At 40.8% G+C, this 22,659-nt stretch overlaps 1 protein-coding gene across 8 annotated transcripts in view; it reads left to right on the top strand.

Annotated features, from left to right (window-relative positions):
* DLG1 (discs large MAGUK scaffold protein 1) overlaps window positions 1-22,659 on the top strand; it is a 953,275-nt gene that overhangs the window by 543,946 nt on the left and 386,670 nt on the right. For all 8 annotated transcript variants that reach the window (XM_069213151.1, XM_069213153.1, XM_069213149.1 and 5 more), the window contains one exon: window positions 20,788-20,838. In XM_069213151.1, the coding sequence (XP_069069252.1) occupies window positions 20,788-20,838 (51 nt within the window). The remainder of the gene's footprint in view (window positions 1-20,787; window positions 20,839-22,659) is intronic.

Below are 22,659 nucleotides of genomic sequence, written 5' to 3'. Positions count from 1 at the left end.
CAAAAGTAGACCAGGAAATCGTACTCCAGGAAAATATTTGTGAACTGCATCTTGGCACGAGCAAATATGCATGTGTAGTTTTGCTCATGTGAAATCTATTGAGAGTTTGTAGGTTCACTTTCCTTCCAACCACTTTGTTCCTAACCCTGGAAGAACTTCTTTTTCTGCCATTGCGTGGAGTAAATTCTGACTGTTCTCATTATGGGAAAAGATTAAAGAAGAGCTAGTGAAAATCCTTAAAACTTACAAGCTAGTAGGTTTGCAGACTCAAAGGCATTCCAGCCCTGGAACAATTGCTTACTGCTTCCTCCAGCTCCAGTATGTGGATCTGCAGAGAGGTGGCAGAATAAGGATATTGTTATAGTAGGGCTTGAGATTGCAAGTATTCAAGCCCTACTATACTTATAGCCCTCGCATAATCAGAGGCTATTATTGAAGCTCTTTTATAGTGAGGCTGCTGCCATAATTCTTCTCTGTACTACATGGCACCAAAGGGCCAAGTAGATTTTTTTTTTATGGGACAAGTAGATTTAAGAAGTAACCTGTCCCATGGATAAGTATATATTTTATTAAATTCCACACCTCTGTGCTATCTGTCCTAGATGTAAACTGGCTATAGGTCATAAAGCTATGTTTGCTGCTTTTACTACGATTAGCCTGTACTAAGATCAATTTAAGGGAAAATGAATTTGTGAATCAACAGCTAGTTAAATACGATATTCAATTAACAGTATTGGGATATATGTCTAGATTCACATCCAAAATATAGTATATAAAGACAGTTGGAGTATAGAGATTGTAACTGTATGGTTGCATAAAAAGTATTCTTAGTAGGACTGCCTAGCAGTTAGCTTACTTCACGATTTCTCTGCCTTCACAGTGCGACTTCTCTGACATAGAAAATATTTTTATGGACATATGTACATTAACCCAGTTAGATTTTTGAGTTTGCTTTCTAGCAGTGGACTAAATCACATCTTTATGATTTAAAGTAAAAATCCTTCAATGGACATGCCCAAAAGCTGACACAAATATTTCCAACTCATACAAGGTTTTTTTTTCCACCCTTTCCAAATCATAAATTGGCAGGGTCGTTAAATTGGCAAGTCTTAGTCATGTATCAATGGTATATGACCGCAGTTGCACTTCATTGATAAGTTACATATCTCAGAGTTGCAGTGGCAATTGATCTGCAAAGGGTAAGCTGTTCCAGTGGAACATCTTACATTTTGGCAATCGTGTTGAGATCCCCGAGGGAACAGGCAGACAGTTAATGGCCAGACATGTTTCTCCAGCACTGTAGTAACGCTTTTGAGGCAGGACAGCTTCTCCAGCATTTCCTTTCTCCTGTTTAACTACTACTTTCTAGTATAAGTTGTTTCAGTTTTCATTAACTGAAACAATATATTGTCACCTTCACGGTTTGAATAGAAGTCCATCCTTATGAACTCTAACCGGGATGGGTACAGCATTTTACATCCTGTACCAAAGCCAAGTTTTCTCAGCCTGTTATCCCTTGCTGGCAATGAAGGTGGAGACCATTGCTGAAGGCTTGCTTTCACAACTTCTACTCTGTTAAAAGCTCCTCCCCAGTCTAGATTTTTCTGTTTGGCTGCACTGTATTCTTTGATATCTCTTTGAAATACCCGTTATTCTTTTTCTTTGAAGTCTGTCCTTGTTCTACAAAGGTGCTTTCCTTGTTATTAAAAATGTATATGTTTTTTTCTGCCTTATACAGTACTTTTTGCAGTATGATTCAAACAGCTTAGTTTAAACACTCAAGGCAATTTGCAGCAACAGTAAATTGATCATGATGCAATCAATAGCATCTTTCATCAATAGTTAGAACATTTATGGGATCAAAGGGTGACTTGTAAGAAACCTAAGTTTGATATGTTCACAATATACGTTGTGGGTAAAGTGTGTTTACAGTACATACTGGCTAGTAAGTGAATTGTTTGTGGTAAAAGAATGTAGCTGAGAGATTTGATTCCCTTGGTGTAGCCATCTATACTTCTCTTTTTCCATAGGGTTATTTAAGTTCCCCAGAGTAGCTTGTTTATTATCTTCCCTGCTGGAAGGTGCAACCTGTCTAGCAAACACAGGAGACCTTTCCAAATAATATATGCTTTGTGGAACCTTTCAAGTAGTATGAGTGCTGTAGATTTGTACCCTTATAAAAATGTTCAGGCAGAAGAACTTCATACACGTGTACCTCCACTGTGGCTTTGCAAGAGACCAACAAAACTCTTGCACTCAATTATTGAACTTCATATTAAATGGATAAATTCTTTATTCTAGGGATTTAGCAGACATTAACCATATCCGCAGAGCTCTTAAAGGGTTCATGTGATTCATTTGAAGCCTACAAGAACCAGCCTACTCTCTTATGCATGCACGCACTTAGAGAGCAGGCACACACTAAAACAAATCTAAACTTCCCATAAATGCTTATGAGTACAGCTTAACAAAACACAACTAGGCCATCGTAAAAGGAATTCTATAGACTGTTTATGAATTTCCTGGTGGGGAACCATTGTGTTATCTGATGGATTCAGGTGATTGGGCTCCCAGGATTCTTAGACTGACACCGTAGCACCAAATTAGCTGCATTACTAATCGATGATTCGCTAGGACTCACATATGACCTGTATGGTTAGTAATTGTTATATTACATGGTGTTCTTAACATGTTGCTCTCTGTTCTGTATTCTACTCCTAGGCTGTGTTGCTGTCATCAAGGCCTGATAAAGTCTATCTAGTCCGACTTTTAGGGCACACTGCCAAGTATCATAGGCCAGTGAAAAACCAGTGGCCTTCTTCCTTCCTTATCCAGTCCATGAAAGCCTCAGTGCCTTGCCCAGCCACAAGAGGTCCGTATGAAGACTTGACAAAGGGTAACGTCTGCTGGGCAGAGATGGTCTTTAGATTTCCTTTAGATTTCCTGAGATCGCACATGCACTTGTTGCAGTCTTTCACCCTATATTATTTCAAACTGATTCATTCTAGCTTGGGGGTCTACCATGAGTAGTTCTTGAGATACCAGAAGTTCTCCAAATGCAAGCAAGGTGTCCACCATCGTTTAAGCCAGCCCAGTACATCTTTCAGCTAGTGAGTTGTGGAATTGTGGGATAATGCAGATTTGTGTGTGCGTTTATTAGGAGCCTGAGTGGATTGTTGTGCCTCATTTGATTGTCCTCTACGGCAGGCACTGTTCTTCCAAGTTGGCAATTGCTAACATCTAAAACAACCAGTGGCATATAGTTTCACAGGCAGATGGGACTCAGTTGTGTCATGATGGTGGGCATTACTGCTCTTATTGTGGCCACCCACTACCTATTGGTTATCCTCTCCTAAAGTCGATCCTCTGAAACATATTTTAAGCTTCAGCTTAAACCTGCTTTCCTTGTCAAAAAGATTGTCTCCTTCTGGTTTATTGGTAACCACTCTAAGCATAATCATGTCTTTCCTGGACATATTGTGGAAATCTTTTACTTTATGTTGTCCTTCCCTGGCATATTGATGACAACAACTCATATAATGATGGCCATTCTTCAGACTGTGGGCATCATTGTTGTAATAAGTCCAAGTATGACGCAAGAAAGGCATCCATGTTATAATCAAGGAAGCATTTGACATACTGTGGATACCCTTGCATTATGGTGTCCGGCTATAGCACAATATTGATCCTGATATACTGAAAGCCATCCCTGTCAGTCTGTGGGCAGCATTTGAATTGTGCCACCCAGGACATGATGATAGCTGTTATTGGAAAGGTAAAAGCATCCTCAACATCATGGTTGCCATCCCTATTTGGTGATGATATATAGCCTTTTTATGCAGATTCTACCCATGTGGGTGTGTGATGCAAATGATAAACTGATGCTTGGGTATTAAATTGTATTTAGATAAAATGAAAACTGACATTTTGATGCAAAAATAGTTTTTTTGTTTTTTTCAGAAAATTGCTAGGTTTTGTTATGAGACAAAGCATTTTCACCACAAATAAAAACATATCTGATGGTATGAATATATACGTAAACTGGTAAGCTGTCATTTGGAGATGAGACAGTTAGGTTTCATAATGTATTTAAAGCTAATAGTGAATGATTGTTCATGCGCTGTTTGGGAGAGTTAAACACATTTGTTTTTCTCGTGACTTTTGTTTCATTACTTAGAGATTTTTTTTAGACTGTCAGATTTTTGTGACATTACTATTGGTAACCCTTCCTGATGTGGTGGCATGGCTAATATTAGTAACCTTATCTGAGGTGGGCAATCATGTTATCTTGTCTGCTCATTAATATTTATTTGTACTTCTGGATGATTTTCACCGAGATGAAATAGCTCCTCTTTCTGAAATTCAGAGATCTCTATTATGTCTCATATAGGGATATACTCTAGCACTCCGCTAATGCACCTGATCAATTACAGATTTGCATAAGGCAGACTAACATTCCATTCCTCCAGGCAGGTCATCAATGCCTTGCCTCTGTTGCTGTATTTCTGCAGGAATACTAAACATAGGCACTGTGTTTTGAGCACTGTAACCAATTGGTGGCAAACATATATTCACCTTTTAATCTCTTTGTTTTACTTGTGAGTGAGACAGTAAGCATCTGGGGACTTCGAAGGAAAATGGCAAATGAATCAATGACAGTGAAACAGTTTACTAGATGTTTAGCCATCACAGATGTGGTGGGCAGGGAAGTGTACAGTGAAGGACTGAGCTAAGTGAATTACAGATTAAAGAAGAAATTTGAATTCAATCTAGGCATTATTTTGAATACTGTGGAATGTGAAAAGAAACGATAAGGTAGCCAATTACGGTGTTCCCGCATTGAGGGATACTTTACAGGGGTGTGGAATTAAAAAAAAAAAAACTGCTTGTCCATCGGGCTTGTTGCTTCTTAAATCTACTTGTCCTGGAAAAAAACAATCTACTTGTCCCTTTGGTGCCATGTAGCGCTGTGACAAATTATGGCAGCAATCTCATTATGTAAGAGCGCTGATAAGTCTCTCTGATTATCCCAGGGATAATACTATAGTAGGGCTTGAATGCTAGCAACTTCAAGTCCTACTATAGCAAGTTACTTATTTTGTCACGTTTCCACAGATCTCAATACCGGGGCTGGAGGAAGCAATAGTTCCAGGGCTGGATTGCACTTGAGTCTGTGCAAAACTACTAACTTGCATGTTTTAAGGATTTTCACCAGCTCTCCTCTAATCTTTTCCCATACCGAGAAAGGTTGGAAATTTACTGCTGCCAAGGGCAGAATTAGATGTTCTTCCAGGGTTGGGGGAAAAAGTGGTTGGTGGGAAAGTGAACTTGTAAAAGCTCAACAGATTTTCGCATGAGCAGAACTACACATGCATATTTGCTCGTGCTAAAATACAGTTCGCAACTATTTTCTAGGGCTACCATTTCCAGGTCTACTGCTGAATAATCTTCTGAATTCATGAAAACCACTAATTCAAAGACACATACCACAGGTGCACGTTTGTGACTTTCTTTAAGAATTGGCCCCCTAATTAGGTCTGGCACTAACTAAGACATCTTGTTTTTATTAAAATTATATTTCTCTATCAGCTGGCTTTATTGTGAGTGACAGCATTCTGCTCTTCCACAAGGAGCATATTGGCTCAAAAAGTAATTTTGCTCAGTGCCAGGAACTACTGTGGCAATATACGCTTTTTAGCCCAGAAATCTTTTTTATTTATTTATTTTTTTGCTTTTTACTAATGTTTGTTACAATGGTGAGGGTCTGGCAGCTCCCACAACAATAAAGTGTTACAAAAGCCATGTCAGAACAAGACACTCATTGGCAAAACCAAAAGACTGTCAACCAATGTTCGATTGGTTGTCTTTGCCAGTGCTTGTTTATTTTCATGTTACCCATAATTTTGTTGAAAACGGTTACGCTGATTTTCTATTATGATTTTTTTTTTTTTAAAATACTAGCTTGTACCAACACGTTTTACTAAATGATGCTTCAAAGGAATAGTACTTACATTTCACAGTAATTTAGCAGAACATTCTTTCCCTATTTGCATTTTTTCTGAACATTTTATTTTGAAAGCAAAGGATAATCAATCTTGTTTACAAGCTTCTGCAAACATTTTAATCTAATCGGACCGCATTCTGGAAGCATTATACTTAGCCTCATATTGTTAAACTTTTCAAACGTGTACGTTTTTTTTTTTTGGTTTTTTTTATTAATACTGGAACAACTGTAAGTAGTGCAGTGTGACTTTAAAACGTTTATTTAGAGCGCCCACTCTAGTTAATGAACCATAAATACAAGTTCAAACAGCATTAACATATGGACACAAATATTGTTTCAACCGCAGACAGTTCCATTTACTGTAAAGGACTTGTGCTGCAGGGGGTTGGATCCACCTCCGCCAAGGGCAAAATAAACATAAATAAAACTTGTTGTCCTTAACCCCAAACAGTATGGCCTGGGCGTGAATTCCAAACCCCTGGTTAACTTATCACTCAGGTTACACTTTCCAAATGCACAGATTTTTAAGGAACAGCATTGCTCCTAATTCATTGGAGGAACCCATGCAAAACTTGAGTTTCTTTGCAGAGCATATGCAGTGGCCTACATTTAAAATTCATAAGCTGCTGCTGCAATTAGGAAATACTTCTTAGGATGGCAGGTCTGTAGAGGAGATCCATACGAATGATATGAGGTGTAAAGAAGGCTGCCGGGTAAAAGGCTATGAAATTGAAATAGGAGTGGAATTGGTTGGAAGTCTTTGGAAGTCTTTGAAGGGCTTTGAAATTGCGTGATAATGAAATGATTTTTCTTAATGTGAGTTAAGATTGATGGACTCATTAAGGGTTATGGATGAAGATGGACATTAATTTAGTGTGGTTTTATATGGGTTCCCGTTTCTATCAGTCCTGAGGAAGACCCGTATGGAGCCGATATTTGGCCAGAGAGTGCGAGGTGGTCGAAACATCGACGGTGTTGCTCTAGCCTAGATTTGGTTTATTTTTTAAGAGGACTGGAATGGGGGATATAATTCTGTTTGATGAAATAATATTGTCATTCAATGTGGTTGAAGGATTAACCTACAGGCTATTTTATGTTTTTTAAAAGGATTTTTTCTGGAATGGTTTGATGGGCAATCTATTACTTCTCATTCTTTACTAAAACATGAGCACTTTATCTCATTTGCATTTGGTTCTATTCTATTTTTCTTTTGTGATATGATAGGGGACGCCTTAAATTGTGTGTATATGGAAAAAATATATATTTGGCATTTGTAATAAATTATGTCTTTGGAATAAGTGAAAGGTAGTGGTGTGTCTGTATATATGAAGAGTGAGTGGTTTGGAATTTTAATTTTTGCTCCCAGGGGTCTTTGTTGTTTTTGTAATCTAGAGGAGATCCAGCAAGCGATTGCATATCATACCTGCCCTCATGATCATATCATACCTGCCCCCATGATCATATCATACCTGCCCCCATGATCATATCATACCTGCCCCAGCACGTATCTCCTTTACATGATAGAAAAATGAACGTACTAAAATAAACATTGAAATACTGTTATTGTGCAGTGTTCAAAATTCTAGTCATTCATGCTCTAGTTTGTGCAAATTCCAAAAATATTATTATATAATTCCTATCTATACCTTACAACATAGATAAGGAATGCTACTTGCATTGAGGTGGGGGTGTCCATGCTCCTTTAATGAGTGTAAATGTATTGCCGAATACTTGGGTAGGTCTTAAGCCATTCCTGAAATTGAGATTTACTTTGCTCCTTCAGTTGAAAATTTCTTCAGATATTTCCAAAGATTAAAATGCATTTCTATGGCCTGCCTAAGACCTACCATTTTCGACCTCACTAGGTATTTCGAAAACTTATAAATCTACCTTTAAATATTGGATCCAAGTTAACCAGCATAGACCAAGATTTACAATGAAGTTGTTTTATCTGCATGAGTCAAACGTGCCCAAAGAAAATTGTGTGCTAGGTACTGGACTGGATGCGTTTAACTTCCTTTCGTGCAGTACGTGTGTTTGTGTGCAAGTAATTTATTACGATATTTGCCTTTAGTTCTGAGTGTCCCCTTGAAGGCACTTAAGAGTGGTGGGCTTGTATTCATAATATTATCTGTGGATAACACCGGATGTGAAAATAATCCTTCTTTCCAGAATTGCGACAACTGGATTAATTCCTCTCTGTTTGGGAGTTCAAGAATCTGGTTGCAGCCACCTGCCAAATCCTCCGTCTGTTTTTATCTGCTTTAAGCCATGTTCATTTTATGACATTAGAGGTGGATGTATTGAGTTGGTTGTTTCTGTAAGTAGCCCAGACTGTTGCACAAGAATGCTGCATGGAATCCTTAGCTTCATTGGAGCTAAGGAAGTAATTTCAGTGGCGATTTTACATGATCTCGTGTTTGGAGGTTAAACAGAGGCTGATACCCCAAAGGTGTATACAGCATTGCACTAGTTGAAGCGCACAATGGCCAGGGATTTTGTTTATGCCTCACAGTATTGGATTTGGTTTTATAGGCGTAGTATGACGTTGGACTATATAAAAACAATCAGGCAAACTAAAGTGCGAGGTGCTTGCAAAAAGCCACCGAAACGTCTACTTCTTCACCGGTGTTGATGCCCTTGCTATCATCAGAGTATAATTCTGATGCAGTTTCACAGAGTTGCACCATCATTGTTCCGTCTCTGTTGAAGACTTGTGGAGTTAATGTCTGTGGGAATCTGCATGTTACTGTGCAAGAGAATAACACCAGAGAGCATCACAATGGATTTGCAGATGTTTGTGGTTTATTTTTGGTTTTGCATAGCAGTAGTAGGTCCTCCTAGTGCTTTAGAATTATAAAGGTACGACATTGAAGATTTCCTTTGTCTCACTGATGTTTTTATAAAACATAAGATCTTTTTCGATTCCTTGACAGCCTTTCAGTAACCTCCCCTGAATATCTTTCAGTGTCTCGTGTCACTTGCAGACCTTTATTTCCAAATGGGCTAGCTCAATGTTGTGACAATTGTTTGTCTTGCTAGTCACCAGTTTGTCCACAGAGTATGGTTATGTTTTGATAAAGATTCTCTAGCACACCCAGAGTCTGAAGTGCTAGGAGGTTATAACAGGGTTGTGTTTTTCTTTTTGTTTTGTTTTTTACCGTCTAGCGAAAGTCATCCATGACTGCCTGCTGGCAGTTGTTTTTTGAGGATTGAAACATTCATGGTGTAAGCAGACAGCACAGATTGCCCGTTGAGGCTTCCATTGCCAACATTACTAACACACCTAGGTACTTAGCGTACACATTTGTAAATTTATTCCGACAAAATATTACTTTTACTTAGAAACCTCTGAGTTCTGGCCTAGCTGAAGATGTTTTCTTGATTTAAATTTACAGAGTTAAAATCCAGTTCGTACTTATAATGTATCAGGATGGCCGAGATCATCAGGTGGATCACTTTTCTTAGGTGGAAGATATAGAAAAGCATGTTCTTCACAATGTTATTCATTTGATGCTCTGATGCGAGCAGGCCAATATTAACCCATATTTTCCACTTTGGAAGCAGATTTAACCTGTAGGCATTATTTGTTTGCCACCAGACAACTTGTCATGCCACTGCAGTAATAAAAGTGCTATTTTGGTGGATAGAACAGTAAACAACTATTTTAATAATGATGAATACTATATTTCAGAAATTTCTGTGCTGACCAATTCTCTCACATATATTTGAACTGTTTTGCTCTACTTTCTTCTTGTCTCAATCATATAAAGAATTTTGTATTCCCGAGTAGTCGGTTGTTTAAGATTGCCACAGGATTGTTACCAAACAATGTTTAATACCTACTAAGCAGATGCTTTTAGCAATTATAATGCTCCTGGGGTGTGTATGTGCGAAGTGGCTGTTTATTAGAACTAATTTTAGGAATGCATTTGTTTTCGTTTTGGAGTCTAGGTGTATTCGATCTGGCTAGTTAAGAAGAGGATACATTTCATTGATTTGAGAGGTAGACTTGATATGAACCTATGGTTGAATAAGTGACTGAGCTTTGGTGAAAGATTTTGATGAATAGTAGTGAATCCTATTATGTAGTTTTGTGAGATGCATTTTTAGGAGTGTTATGGTGGACAGAAGGCAAAGAATTGCCAATGATGTATCCTTTTTGACTGAGTCTTAGAGTGGTAATGAGGACGCCAACACTTTTGTTCTGGAATATGTCTAATATTGTAATTGTATTTATATAGTGCTTACTACCCCTGACAAGGCATCAAAGCACGTTACTCCAGGACCCAAAGGAATTAGTGGTGGATTAGTATAGGGAAATATGAGTACAGTATTAGTTGATTTGAACAGAGGATGTGAGTTTTAGTAGGTTTGAATACAATAATGGAGGAATGGTGGAGTGAAGAATCCAGAAGTGTTAATTGTGAGTTTATAGTAATAGGATGAGGATTGGGATGAGTAAATGAGAGATGAGGAGGGAAGAGACTGTAGAAAGGGGTTAGGGAGATACTAGTAGAAGGGGCTTTGGATGAGTTAAAGGGGAGATAAGTGAGGACGATTTTAGTAGTCTTGCTTGGGAGATCATAGTAGTAAGCTAAGGTTCGAGGTGAGCCAGGAGCGGTAAAGAAGGGAAGAGCTTAGGAAGGGTTATTTCGGAGATCATAGTAGTAAAATGGGTTTTGGATGATTCAGAGTGTGGGGATGTAGGGTAGATTGATATAGGTATAGGGTGATAGGGAGACAGAGTAAGGCTTACGAGAGAGAATAATAAATAGGTACACAAATTCATAGTGAGGGAATATATGTGTAAGGAATATGTTAATGGATGTAGTATTTCGAGGTTTAAAGTTGTGTTGTATAAACATGGACTTCCAAGATTAGCAATATTTGAGGTTAATTTATGTGTACTTTTCTATCATTATTTTTTCAATAGTGAAATTGCTTGCTAATTATATAGTTAAGACATCTGCTCATTGTGCTAGATAGATTGAAAGCGGGGATTCAAGTATCTAATGTAACAACGTATCTAGTAACTGTGCAATGACCTATGAAGATGTTAGGCATAGAATAACATATATATTTATACATACACATATACACATATACACATGCATTTTATACATTCTTGTGCATATATATATATATGTTCGATGGCATGTGTAGCTGCAGATACACATGCTGTGCACATCCCGCCATCTGGTGTTGGGCTCGGAGTGTTACAAGTTGTTTTTCTTCGAAGAAGTCTTTTCGCCATCGGGTTCGGACGTGTTCCTTTTCGCTCCGTGTTTCGGGTCGGAAAGTTAGTCAGAATCTCGGAAAAATCGTTGGTATTGTTTGCGTTCGGTATCGGGTTAGTTACGACAGATCGACACTGAATTAAGAAGAGCTCCGGTGGCCCTGTGGGTTTTTTTTCGATCCCCGTCGGGGCCTGGTCGGTCCGGCCACGTCTCTCTTCAAGGCTGATGGAATGGACCCCATTCCGCTTCTGTCCAAAATGCCATAACAAGTATCCATATACAGATCAACACCTGGTCTGTAACTTGTTTGTCACCAGAACACAAGGAGGATACTTGTGAGGCCTGTCGAGCGTTTCGGTCCAGGAAGACACTCAGTGACCGAAAAGCAAGAAGAGTGCAAATGGCGTCGGCGCCAACAGGACAAGGGCGTTTCGAGGACGAGGGAGAAACATTCTCCACCCAGGATTCGGACTCGGAGGAGATCGATCCCGAAGAAACACCGAAAACCGTGAGTAAGACGTCGAAACAAAGAACTCACGAGAAGACCGCTAAAGCCCAGGGGACGCCACCGCCAACAGGCCATGGCTTAACCCGAAAAATAGGTGACCGTCCATCGGCACCGAAAAAGGGCGAGCTGTTGTCGAAGTCATCCGACTCCGGTCGAGATACCGGCACACAGCAATCTCGGGCCCAAGAGAGTGGCTCCGAGAAGATTCGGCATTGAGACAGCAGCACCGAAATGGGTCGCACCGAGAGGGCACGACGCCGAAAGTAAAGAAGGTTTCGTCCGACCCGAAAAAAGCAGCCGAAAAGGTTTCGGTACCGAAACATCCGGCCTCTGAACCGAAAATAAGTTCCTATTCAGAGGAACAAGGACTGTCTTCACAAATGAAAACACACAGATTTGAACAAGAATTAGAGACAATAGAGCCAGATCACACACAAAGGCGGCTCTTTATTCAAAAAGATACGGGGAAGATCCGCACTCTTCCTCCAATCAAAATGAACCGTAAACTTGCCTTCCAAGACAAGGACAAACAGCCACACGCAAAGGTGGCTAGACAAGTAACACCACCACCATCCCCACATCACTCTCCGCAACCATCACCTGTAGCCACTCCACCAATGATGCAATCCCCAACTCATACGGGAATGAGTCAAGATGACCCTGACGCATGGGACCTTTATGACGCACCAGTGTCAGATAATAGCCCTGAATGCTATCCAGCAAGACCATCGCCACCAGAGGATAGTACAGGCTACGCTCAAGTGGTATCGAGAGCTGCGGCATTTCACAATGTCAGTCTTCATTCAGAACCCATTGAAGGAGACTTTCTTTTTAATACACTGTCGTCTACACACAGTCAATATCAGAGTCTTCCAATGTTACCCGGAATGCTCAAACACTCCTAACAAGTGATTGAAGAGCCTGTCAAAGGGAGAGCCATTACTCCAAGAGTAGATAAAAAATATATACCGCCACCAACAGACCCAGTGTACATCACACAACAGCTAACACCAGACTCTTGTAGTGGGAGCAGCTCGCAAAAGAGCCAACTCACATACTTCAGGAGATGCACCACCTCCAGATAAGGAAAGTAGAAAATTCGATGCTGCAGACAAAAGGGTGGCGGCACAGGCAGCAAACCAGTGGTGTATTGCTAATTCGCAAGCTCTGTTAGCCAGATATGATAGAGCCCATTGGGATGAGATGCAACACTTTATTGAACATCTACCAAAAGAGTTCCAAAAAAGAGCGCAGCAAGTGGTAGAAGAGGGACAGAGTATCTCTAATAATCAGATACGGTCAGCAATGGATGCTGCAGACACAGCTGCTAGAACTGTCAACACAGCAGTAACAATAAGGAGACATGCATGGCTGCGTACATCAGGATTTAAACCAGAGATACAGCAAGCTGTGCTGAATATGCCATTCAACAGACAGAAGTTGTTTGGGCCGGAGTCGGACACTGCGATAGAAAAACTTAAAAAAGACACTGAGACGGCCAAAGCCATGGGCGCACTCTACTCCCCGAAGAGCAGAGGCACATTTCGAAAGACACAATTTCGAGGGGGGTTTCGAGGGCAGACCACAGAAGCCACAACCTCACAAACAAAGCCCACTTACCAGAGCCAGTATCAGCGGGGAGGTTTTCGGGGACAATATAGAGGAGGACAATTTCAAAAAAATAGAGGAAAGTTCCAAAGTCCCAAAACTCCTCCAAACAACCATTGACTTCAAGGTCACAAATCCCCAACACATAACACCTGTGGGGGGGAGACTAACCAAGTTTTACACACATTGGGAGGAAATAACAACAGACACTTGGGTCTTAGCAATTATCCAGCATGGTTATTGCATAGATTTTCTCAAATTCCCTCCAAACGTTCCACCGAAAACACACAGTATGTCAAAACAACATATAGATCTTCAAGGACTAGAAGTTCAGGCATTGCTACAGAAAGAAGCAATAGAATTAGTACCAAAACAACAATTAAACACAGGAATTTACTCACTGTACTTTCTGATACCCAAAAAAGACAAGAGTCTGAGACCTATACTAGATCTCAGAACATTAAATACCTACATCAAATCAGACCACTTTCACATGGTTACTTTACAAGACGTAATCCCACTGCTCAAACAACAAGACTACATGACAACACTAGACTTAAAGGATGCATATTTCCATATACCAATACATCCTTCACACAGAAAGTACCTACGGTTTGTATTCCAAGGGATACATTACCAATTCAAAGTGTTGCCATTCGGAATAACAACTGCGCCAAGAGATTTTACAAAATGCCTGGCAGTAGTAGCTGCACATATCAGAAGGCAGCAAATACATGTGTTCCCGTACCTGGACGATTGGTTAATCAAAACCAACATGCTAAGACGGTGTTCACAACACACAAAATATGTAATAGAAATCCTACACAAACTAGGTTTCTCAATCAACTACGCAAAGTCACACCTTCTGCCGTGTCAAACACAGCAATACTTAGGAGCGACAATCAACACAGCAAAAGGGATTGCCACTCCAAGTCCACAAAGAGTTCAAACATTTCACAATGTAATACAGGCCATGTATCCAAAACAAAGGATACAAGTCAAAATGATAATGAAACTACTAGGCATGATGTCTTCATGCATAGCCATTGTCCCAAATGCAAGGTTGCACATGCGGCCCTTACAACAGTGCCTAGCATCACAATGGTCACAAGCACAGGGTCAGCTTCTAGATCTGGTGTTGATAGACCGCCAAACATACATCTCGCTTCAATGGTGGAACAGTATAAATTTAAACCAAGGGCGGCCTTTCCAAGACCCAGTGCCACAATACGTGATAACGACAGATGCTTCCATGACAGGGTGGGGAGCACACCTCAATCAACACAGCATCCAAGGACAATGGGACATACAGCAAAGACAGTTTCACATAAATCACTTAGAACTGTTAGCGGTATTTCTAGCGCTGAAAGCATTTCAACCCATAATAACCCACAAATACATTCTTGTCAATACAGAGAACATGACAACAATGTATTACCCAAACAAACAGGGAGGGACACACTCGACACAGTTGTGTCTCCTGACACAGAAAATATGGCATTGGGCGATTCACAACCACATTCGCCTAATAGCACAATTTATTCCAGGAATTCAGAATCAGTTAGCAGACAATCTCTCTCGGGATCACCAACAGATCCACGAATGGGAGATTCACCCCCAAATACTGAACACTTACTTCCAAATTTGGGGAACACCACAAATAGATCTATTTGCAACAAAGGAAAACTCAAAATGCCAAAACTTGGCATCCAGATACCCACAACATCAGTCTCAGGGCAATGCGCTATGGATGAACTGGTCAGGGATATTTGCGTACGCTTTTCCCCCTCTCCCACTCCTTCCATATCTAGTAAACAAGTTGAGTCAAAACAAACTCAAACTCATACTAATAGCACCAACATGGGCAAGACAACCTTGGTACACAACACTACTAGACCTTCCAGTAGTACTTCATGTCAAACTACCAAACAGACCAGATCTGTTAACACAACACCAACAACAGATCAGACATCCAAATCCAGCATCGCTGAATCTAGCAATTTGGCTTCTGAAATCCTAGAGTTTAGACACTTAGACCTCACACAAGAATGTTTGGAGGTCATAAGACAAGCTAGGAAGCCTACCACTAGACACTGCTATGCAAATAAGTGGAAAAGATTTGCTTATTACTGCCATAATAATCAAATTCAACCCTTATACGCATCTGCAAAAGATATAGTAGAATACTTACTACATTTGCAAAAGTCAAAACTAGCTTTCTCTTCCATCAAGATACATCTTACTGCAATTTCAGCTTACCTGCAAATTACACACTCAACTTCATTATTTAGGATACCAGTCATAAAAGCATTTATGGAAGGCCTAAAGAGAATTATACCACCAAGAACACCACCAGTTCCTTCATGGAACCTCAACATTGTCTTAACACGACTCATGGGTCTGCCTTTCGAACCCATGCACTCTTGTGAAATGCAATACTTAACGTGGAAAGTTGCATTTTTGATTGCCATCACATCTCTAAGAAGGGTGAGTGAAATTCAAGCATTTACCATACAAGAACCATTTATTCAAATACACAAGAATAAAGTAGTTCTACGGACAAATCCAAAATTTTTACCAAAAGTTATCTCACCGTTCCACTTGAATAAAACAGTAGAATTACCAGTGTTCTTCCCACAGCCAGATTATGTAGCTGAAAGAGCACTACATACATTAGACATCAAAAGAGCGCTAATGTACTACATTGACAGAACAAAACTAATTCGAAAAACAAAACAACTATTTATTGCCTTTCAAAAGCCTCATACAGGAAATCCAATTTCAAAACAAGGCATTGCTAGATGGATAGTTAAGTGTATTCAAACCTGCTATCTTAAAGCAAAGAGAGAGCTGCCTATTACACCAAAGGCACACTCAACCAGAAAGAAAGGTGCTACCATGGCCTTTCTAGGAAATATTCCAATGAACGAAATATGTAAGGCAGCAACATGGTCTACGCCTCATACATTTACCAAACACTACTGTGTAGATGTGTTAACTTCACAACAAGCCACAGTAGGTCAAGCTGTACTAAGAACATTGTTTCAAACAACTTCAACTCCTACAGGCTGAACTACCGCTTTTGGGGAGATAACTGCTTAGTAGTCTATGCACAGCATGTGTATCTGCAGCTACACATGGCATCGAACGGAAAATGTCACTTACCCAGTGTACATCTGTTCGTGGCATTAGTCGCTGCAGATTCACATGCGCCCACCCGCCTCCCCGGGAGCCTGTAGCCGTTTAGAAGTTGACCTTGAACATTTGTAAATTTGTAAATATATTACTTTAAACTTCATTATGTACATACATATTCACCTCATTGCATGGGCACTATTACTAGCATACACAACTCCTACCTCACCCTCTGCAGGGAAAACAATCTAAGATGGAGTCGACGCCCATGCGCAATGGAGTCGAAATGGGAGGAGTCCCTCGGTCTCGTGACTCGAAAAGACTTCTTCGAAGAAAAACAACTTGTAACACTCCGAGCCCAACACCAGATGGCGGGATGTGCACAGCATGTGAATCTGCAGCGACTAATGCCACGAACAGATGTACACTGGGTAAGTGACATTTTCCATATACACACACACATACTTTTTTTAATAAAATGTTTTTATTGAGTTTTTGGCAAAGTAAAACCAACAAAAGTATACATACATTGCAGGTGAAAGCGAGACATAACCACTGTACGCACAGTACCCAGAGCATTGTGTGGCCAAACATTAAACGCCTTATGAAAGCAGGAACATATTCATACCATATTTGCCCGCCCCCTTTTCAAATAGCTTAGTATCCCCATCCCCTCATCCTCTGCACTACTTATAGAGCTATATACATTTAACCGTGAGTAAATATACATTTGTTAAACAGGCTTAAAAAGTATGTACATGTTTTATTATGAAATAATAATTGTACATATTTTTAAGGAAATACACATTTCAATATATACACATAATCAGATTATACATTTTTAGCAACACAGGCATCAATCTAGCATAGATTTTTAGAGTGCGGCTAATCACTCATAGGGTCTCAAGGCACTAATTGTGGGTGTGCTCCTCAGTCCAACAGCCACGTCTTGAGGTCCTGCCTGAACTGCTCCAGTGATAAAATCTGCCTGAGCTTGAGAGGTAGCCTGTTTCATGTCCGGGCTGCCAGGTAGGAGAAGGATCTTCCTCCTCATGTGCTTTTCCAGATCTTGGGGATAGCTGCAAGGGAAGCTGGGAGGAGCGGAGATATCTGTTGGGTACGTTGAAGGCGAGGCAGTGGTTGGGTTATGCCATTCCTTTGTTGTGCAGTGCCTTGTAGATGTGGATCAGCATTTTGTATGTGATTCGCTTGTTGACCTGGAGCCAGTGTATGTCTCCGAAGTCAGGGGATGTCAGGATGAGCCTGGCTGCTGTATTCTGGACTTTTTGTAGTCTTGATTGAATTTTCTAGGTGATGCCGGCATAGAGTGAGTTGCCTCAGTCCAATTTGCTGGTGACGAGTGCATGGGTGATTGTTTATCTCGTGTCAGAGGGAATCCACTTGAAAATCTTCTGCAGCGGTCGAAAGGTGTGAAAGCATGAAGAAGAGATGGCGTTGACTTGGCGGGTTATGGATAGAGAGGAGTCCAGGATGATGCCCAGGTTGCGTGCATGGTCTGTGGGAGCAGGGGAGTTACCCAGAGCGGCCACCAGTTATCGTTCCAGGCAGAAGGGGTGGAGCTGCCTATGAGGATCTCTGTCTTGTCCATGTTGAGTTTGAGGCGGCTGATGTCCATCCAGGCAGTAATTGCTGTCATCCCATTGTGGAAATTTCTCTTGGCCTTTGCAGAGTCCTTGGACAGGAAGAGGATCAGTTGGGTTTTGTCAGTGTAGGAGACTGTTTGGCCCGTGTTTGATGATATTGGGAAGCAGGCCATGTAGATGTTGAAAAGCGTCAGGCTGCGTGAAGATCCTTGGTGCACTCCGCAGCATGTGTCTTTGGGTTCTGACCTGAAACGTCGGTAGTCTTGACACTGTTCTTCCAGTGAGGAAGGACCTGTTCCAATCCAGTGCTTTATCTCAGAAGCCAGCGTTGTGTAGTCTGTCGCAGAGGGTGGAGTGGGAGACGGTGTCAGATGCAACAGAGGTTGAGGGGGATGAGTGCGGCTATGCCTCCACGGTCCAGTATGATGCGTATGTCGTCATGGCTGCTAAGAGTGCTGTTTTAGTGCTGTGGTTGCTTCTGAATCCAGATTGGGATGTGTCCAGGATACAATGTGTCTCGAGGAATTTGGTGAGTTGCTGGTTGACTGCCTTCTCTGTTACCTTGGCTGGGATAGGGAGCAGAGAGATGTGTCTGTAGTTCTTCAGCTCCCTAGGGTCAGCGGTGGGTTTCTTAAGTAGCGGGTTGATTTCGGCATGCTTCCCATCGGAGGGGAAGGTGGTGGTTTCGAAGGATCGGTTGATAATTCAGAAGAGCTCAGGTGGTGCTGGCCTGGTTGAAGATATGATGAGGGCCCGCATCCGATGGTGCTCCCTAGTGGATGGAGTTCATCAGTCTTAGGGTGTCCTCTTTGGAGGTGGGAGTCCAAGAGTTCAGTATTTGTTGAGGTGTTAGGTCTTTGTTGGTGAGTGATGCTGGTAGGTTTTGGTTCCTGAAGCCTTCGTAGATGTGTCCTGTATTTTTTAGTGAAAGAAAGGGACAAGGTCGTTGCAGAGGTTTTGGGTGGGAGGGATGGATGATGTGTCTGTCCCAGGATTCGTGAACTCTTTGATGATGGTGAAGCGCTCTTTGCTGTAGTGAGTGCTGGTGTTGATGCCGGCTTGAAAGGTGCCTTTTTTTGCAACTCTGATGTTCTGGTAGTGCATGGTGACTGCATTTTTTTAGGCTATACGGTCTTCCGTTGATTTGCGTATACTCCAGTTCTATTCCAGTCGTCTGCAGGAGTGCTTGGATTCCTGCAGGTCTGCCATAAACCATTTAAGTGTTTTACTCTTTCGATATCCTGCTGTTTTCCTTAGGGGGGCTACGTTATTGGCACAGTTCGATTGCCAATGGTGTAGATTGCGTGCGGCTTCATGGCGTCCGCTGCGTCAGATGGGAGTGAGTGGTTGAGGGCGTTGATGAGTTTTGCTTCTGTGACTATACACCAGTGTCTGCCAGGGGGACGGGGGTGTAGAGGCGTGTGGTGTTTGTGTAGGTAAAATGGACACACTTGTGGTTGGTACAGTGGTGTTCGGAGGTGTGAGAGATGGTGATCTTGTCCTCTCCTGAGAAGACAGGGGTCGGAAATGTATCTGGCTCTGTGGATGGGGACGTTGACGAGTTGTTTGAGGCCAAGAGCTGTGAGGTTGTCCAGGAGGTTTGTGGTGTTGGGGGTAATTGTGGGTTTCAAGGTGGATGTTGAGGTCGCCGCAAGCCTGCGTGTGGAGGTGGGCCTCGAACCGAGAGTCAAGCAGGCTGTCAAGTCTCCCAAGGCAGAGGCAGCAGCAACAGGTGGAGCTGCACAGGGGAGGGCAACAGAGGCTTAATGTGTCTCGAGTGTGGCAAAATGACATTAAATTAACTTTGTTTTTCAGTGGTTGTGGAATTTACTTTAAAAAAATACAATGGTCTCTACTCTGCCTATCAGCTTATATACATGTCCATAAAAGTGCCTTGCTTATTTCTCTTTTTTGAATTATTGCATGTTGTAGCAATATGTACATGTCTAGAGTAGCGTTCACATCGTTTTGTGATGGTGCAAGGGGGAAATAATTGGTCAAAAGTGGTAGGGCTTGATGTGTGGGTTTCATTAATGACGAAATCAACACTGGGTGAGTGGAAATAGTGGTACATCAAGGGACCTTTCATTTTACAGGAGGCATAAGGTCGGGTGGATAGTTGTCTGAGAGGATGGGGATCGGTGACCATTGCTACAACCTTTGGCGTGTAAAGAACACTACAAGACAAAGGTTGATAAAATATTGTGTACATAAGGATGGGCAGGAGAATGTGGTTACGAAATGGGATGGGGGCGCAGGTGCGGTACTGAAATGTAGGAGAATTAACTTTAGTGACCTATACAGAGGTGCTTTGGTTACTGGTTGCTCACGCTTTAATGGATGCTGTAGATTGGAAACGTTTTTGAGGAATGGTTGCGTTAGCGGTATGGTGGACGCAAATTCCTTTATTCAGTGCTGCTGTGCATGCCTTTTAGATTCTATTATTGAGCCAAGGATATTCAACCCATACTGTTTCAGACAAAAAGAAAGCATACTTTGTAAAATGGAAGGCGATCAGACTTCATCCATAATAATGTACAGAAAGGTTGTAAGCTGTTTATCTGATTCTGTTTTGGCCCCTTTTAAACGAGTCTCCCCAGTTGTGCTTAGTTGATTATTACTACGTGTATTGGTCATACGTTTTATATCTGCTTTTCACTATATTTATGGCATTTTCTTTTATTGCAGGTTAATGGAACAGATGCAGAATATGAATATGAAGAAATCACGCTTGAAAGGGTAAAACATACATTACATTAAAATGAGCTGTTCGTTTTCTAATTGTATAATGTGCCACTGAATTGCCACTCGTTTTCTGCGATTTCTTACTTAGTTTTTCTGTTATTTAAAATGTTCCCCAATTTGTATGTGCTATTGAAAAAATAGTTTATTATTGCGTAGGAGGCATTTTAGAATTAGTTTTTGTTCTTTAGGCAAGCGTTTCTTTTTAATTGAGTTTAAAAAGATCATTCTTTTTATTCCTTTGCCACATCAATAACAACTGCTACTGCCTCAACTTCATGATTGGGCAGATTATATTGAAATTATGTTCGCAAGAAAACAGAGTATATAATTTAGACGATTAACATGCGTGTTCTCATTAAGGTATGATTCAGTAGGGAAACATATGGTAATATTTTAAAATATTGCTGTGCATTGGATGTAAAAGATTTGCTTTCTCTTTGAAGGAGTTGACGTTTCTTTGTATAACTTTGATTAACCTATGATCTAAGTACAGTTCCTGCGTTCCATAATCTGCAGAGTTGAACAGAAGTGAAAGGACCATTGTAATAATTAACGTTACCGCAAATTCCTAAAAAAAAGGTTCTTGACCATATTATTGAGAATTGGCAAAGCCAAAGTGTCTTCCTTTTGAAATCTGACATATAACTTATGGCTTTCACTGCTTGATGGCTATGCTGAAATGCATCATCAATATGCAAACAAAATTCTTGCTGATACTGAACAGCATCAGATACAATGTGGTTAGCCCAGCGTCATAATGTTGGCATGCTTACATCATGATACTGTGGCGGCCATCTTTTTTTAATTTTTTTATTTTTGCTTCACTGTTCTAAAATAGCAGACTTTAGTCTTGCAGTGGTAAATCAAAAATATTCAAAAGAACAAAATAGTGAAGAGTGTCCCTGAGACGCATGCAGCTGTGAGCTCTCAGAAAAAGATTAAAAAAAGAATCAAAAATTGGAATGTGGGAAGAACGGGAGAGCAGTGGGGACGGCAAGAGCAGCGGGAGAACCACAGAGAAGTGATAGGGGTGACGGAGGAGTCAACAGTACTAAATGGCAGGGGGTAGTGGCTGAGCTCAGGCGTTATAAGAAAAACAAATTTGAATGGAGTCGACTGAGAAAATCAGACGAGCTGTTGGTGGAACAACACAGAGAAAGTGACTTGATGGGAAAAGCTGAGCAGGAAACCACATGAACATGGCTTGCTAGAACCAAAAGAAAAATGTAGTTCCCTGATGTCAGCAATAAAAAGATTCAAGCTTTCCCTACAAAAAGGTGGTAAAGAAGCAGTGCTCCAGGGGAATGGCAAAGAAGAGGAAGAAAAGCCACTGATTGAGAAAGAAGCATATGAGATTGACAAAGTCAAACAATTATTTAATTGAAAGGCCAGCTTACGTATTGCAGTTTTTACACATCAGGCCTTTTAACAAGCTAAAAGATGTGTGTAGGAGAGACCTGAAAATAGTACTTCGATTTTAAATAGACCTAAACTAAGTATTTTTAAGGGCTGCACAGTACTAATACTATTTTGCATATTATTTATAAAGGAAGCCAGTTATGTTCATCTCCTTGAATGTTGAAAATGAGTTTCATTAAATAGAATGGTCTCCCCCCTCCCCACCCCCCGAAGAATAAAATAAAAAAACACCTTAAGTCCGAGTTGGGTTAATGGTCGTTAGCTAGACACCTTGGTTAATCTTCCTTGTGTACAGTGCTAGTGATATTCATAAGTGTGATATTAAGTAAATTACCATACAACTGAAAAGATTGAGGGTCCTATCTATCTGGGCAGAAACACCCCTGTCAATTCTCA

The sequence above is a fragment of the Pleurodeles waltl genome, chromosome 11 (assembly GCF_031143425.1).
Source record: "Pleurodeles waltl isolate 20211129_DDA chromosome 11, aPleWal1.hap1.20221129, whole genome shotgun sequence".
NCBI classification, from domain to species: Eukaryota; Metazoa; Chordata; class Amphibia; order Caudata; family Salamandridae; genus Pleurodeles; species Pleurodeles waltl.
Note: the sequence above shows the minus strand (reverse complement) of the source record. Positions and strands in the feature narration are given on the sequence as shown.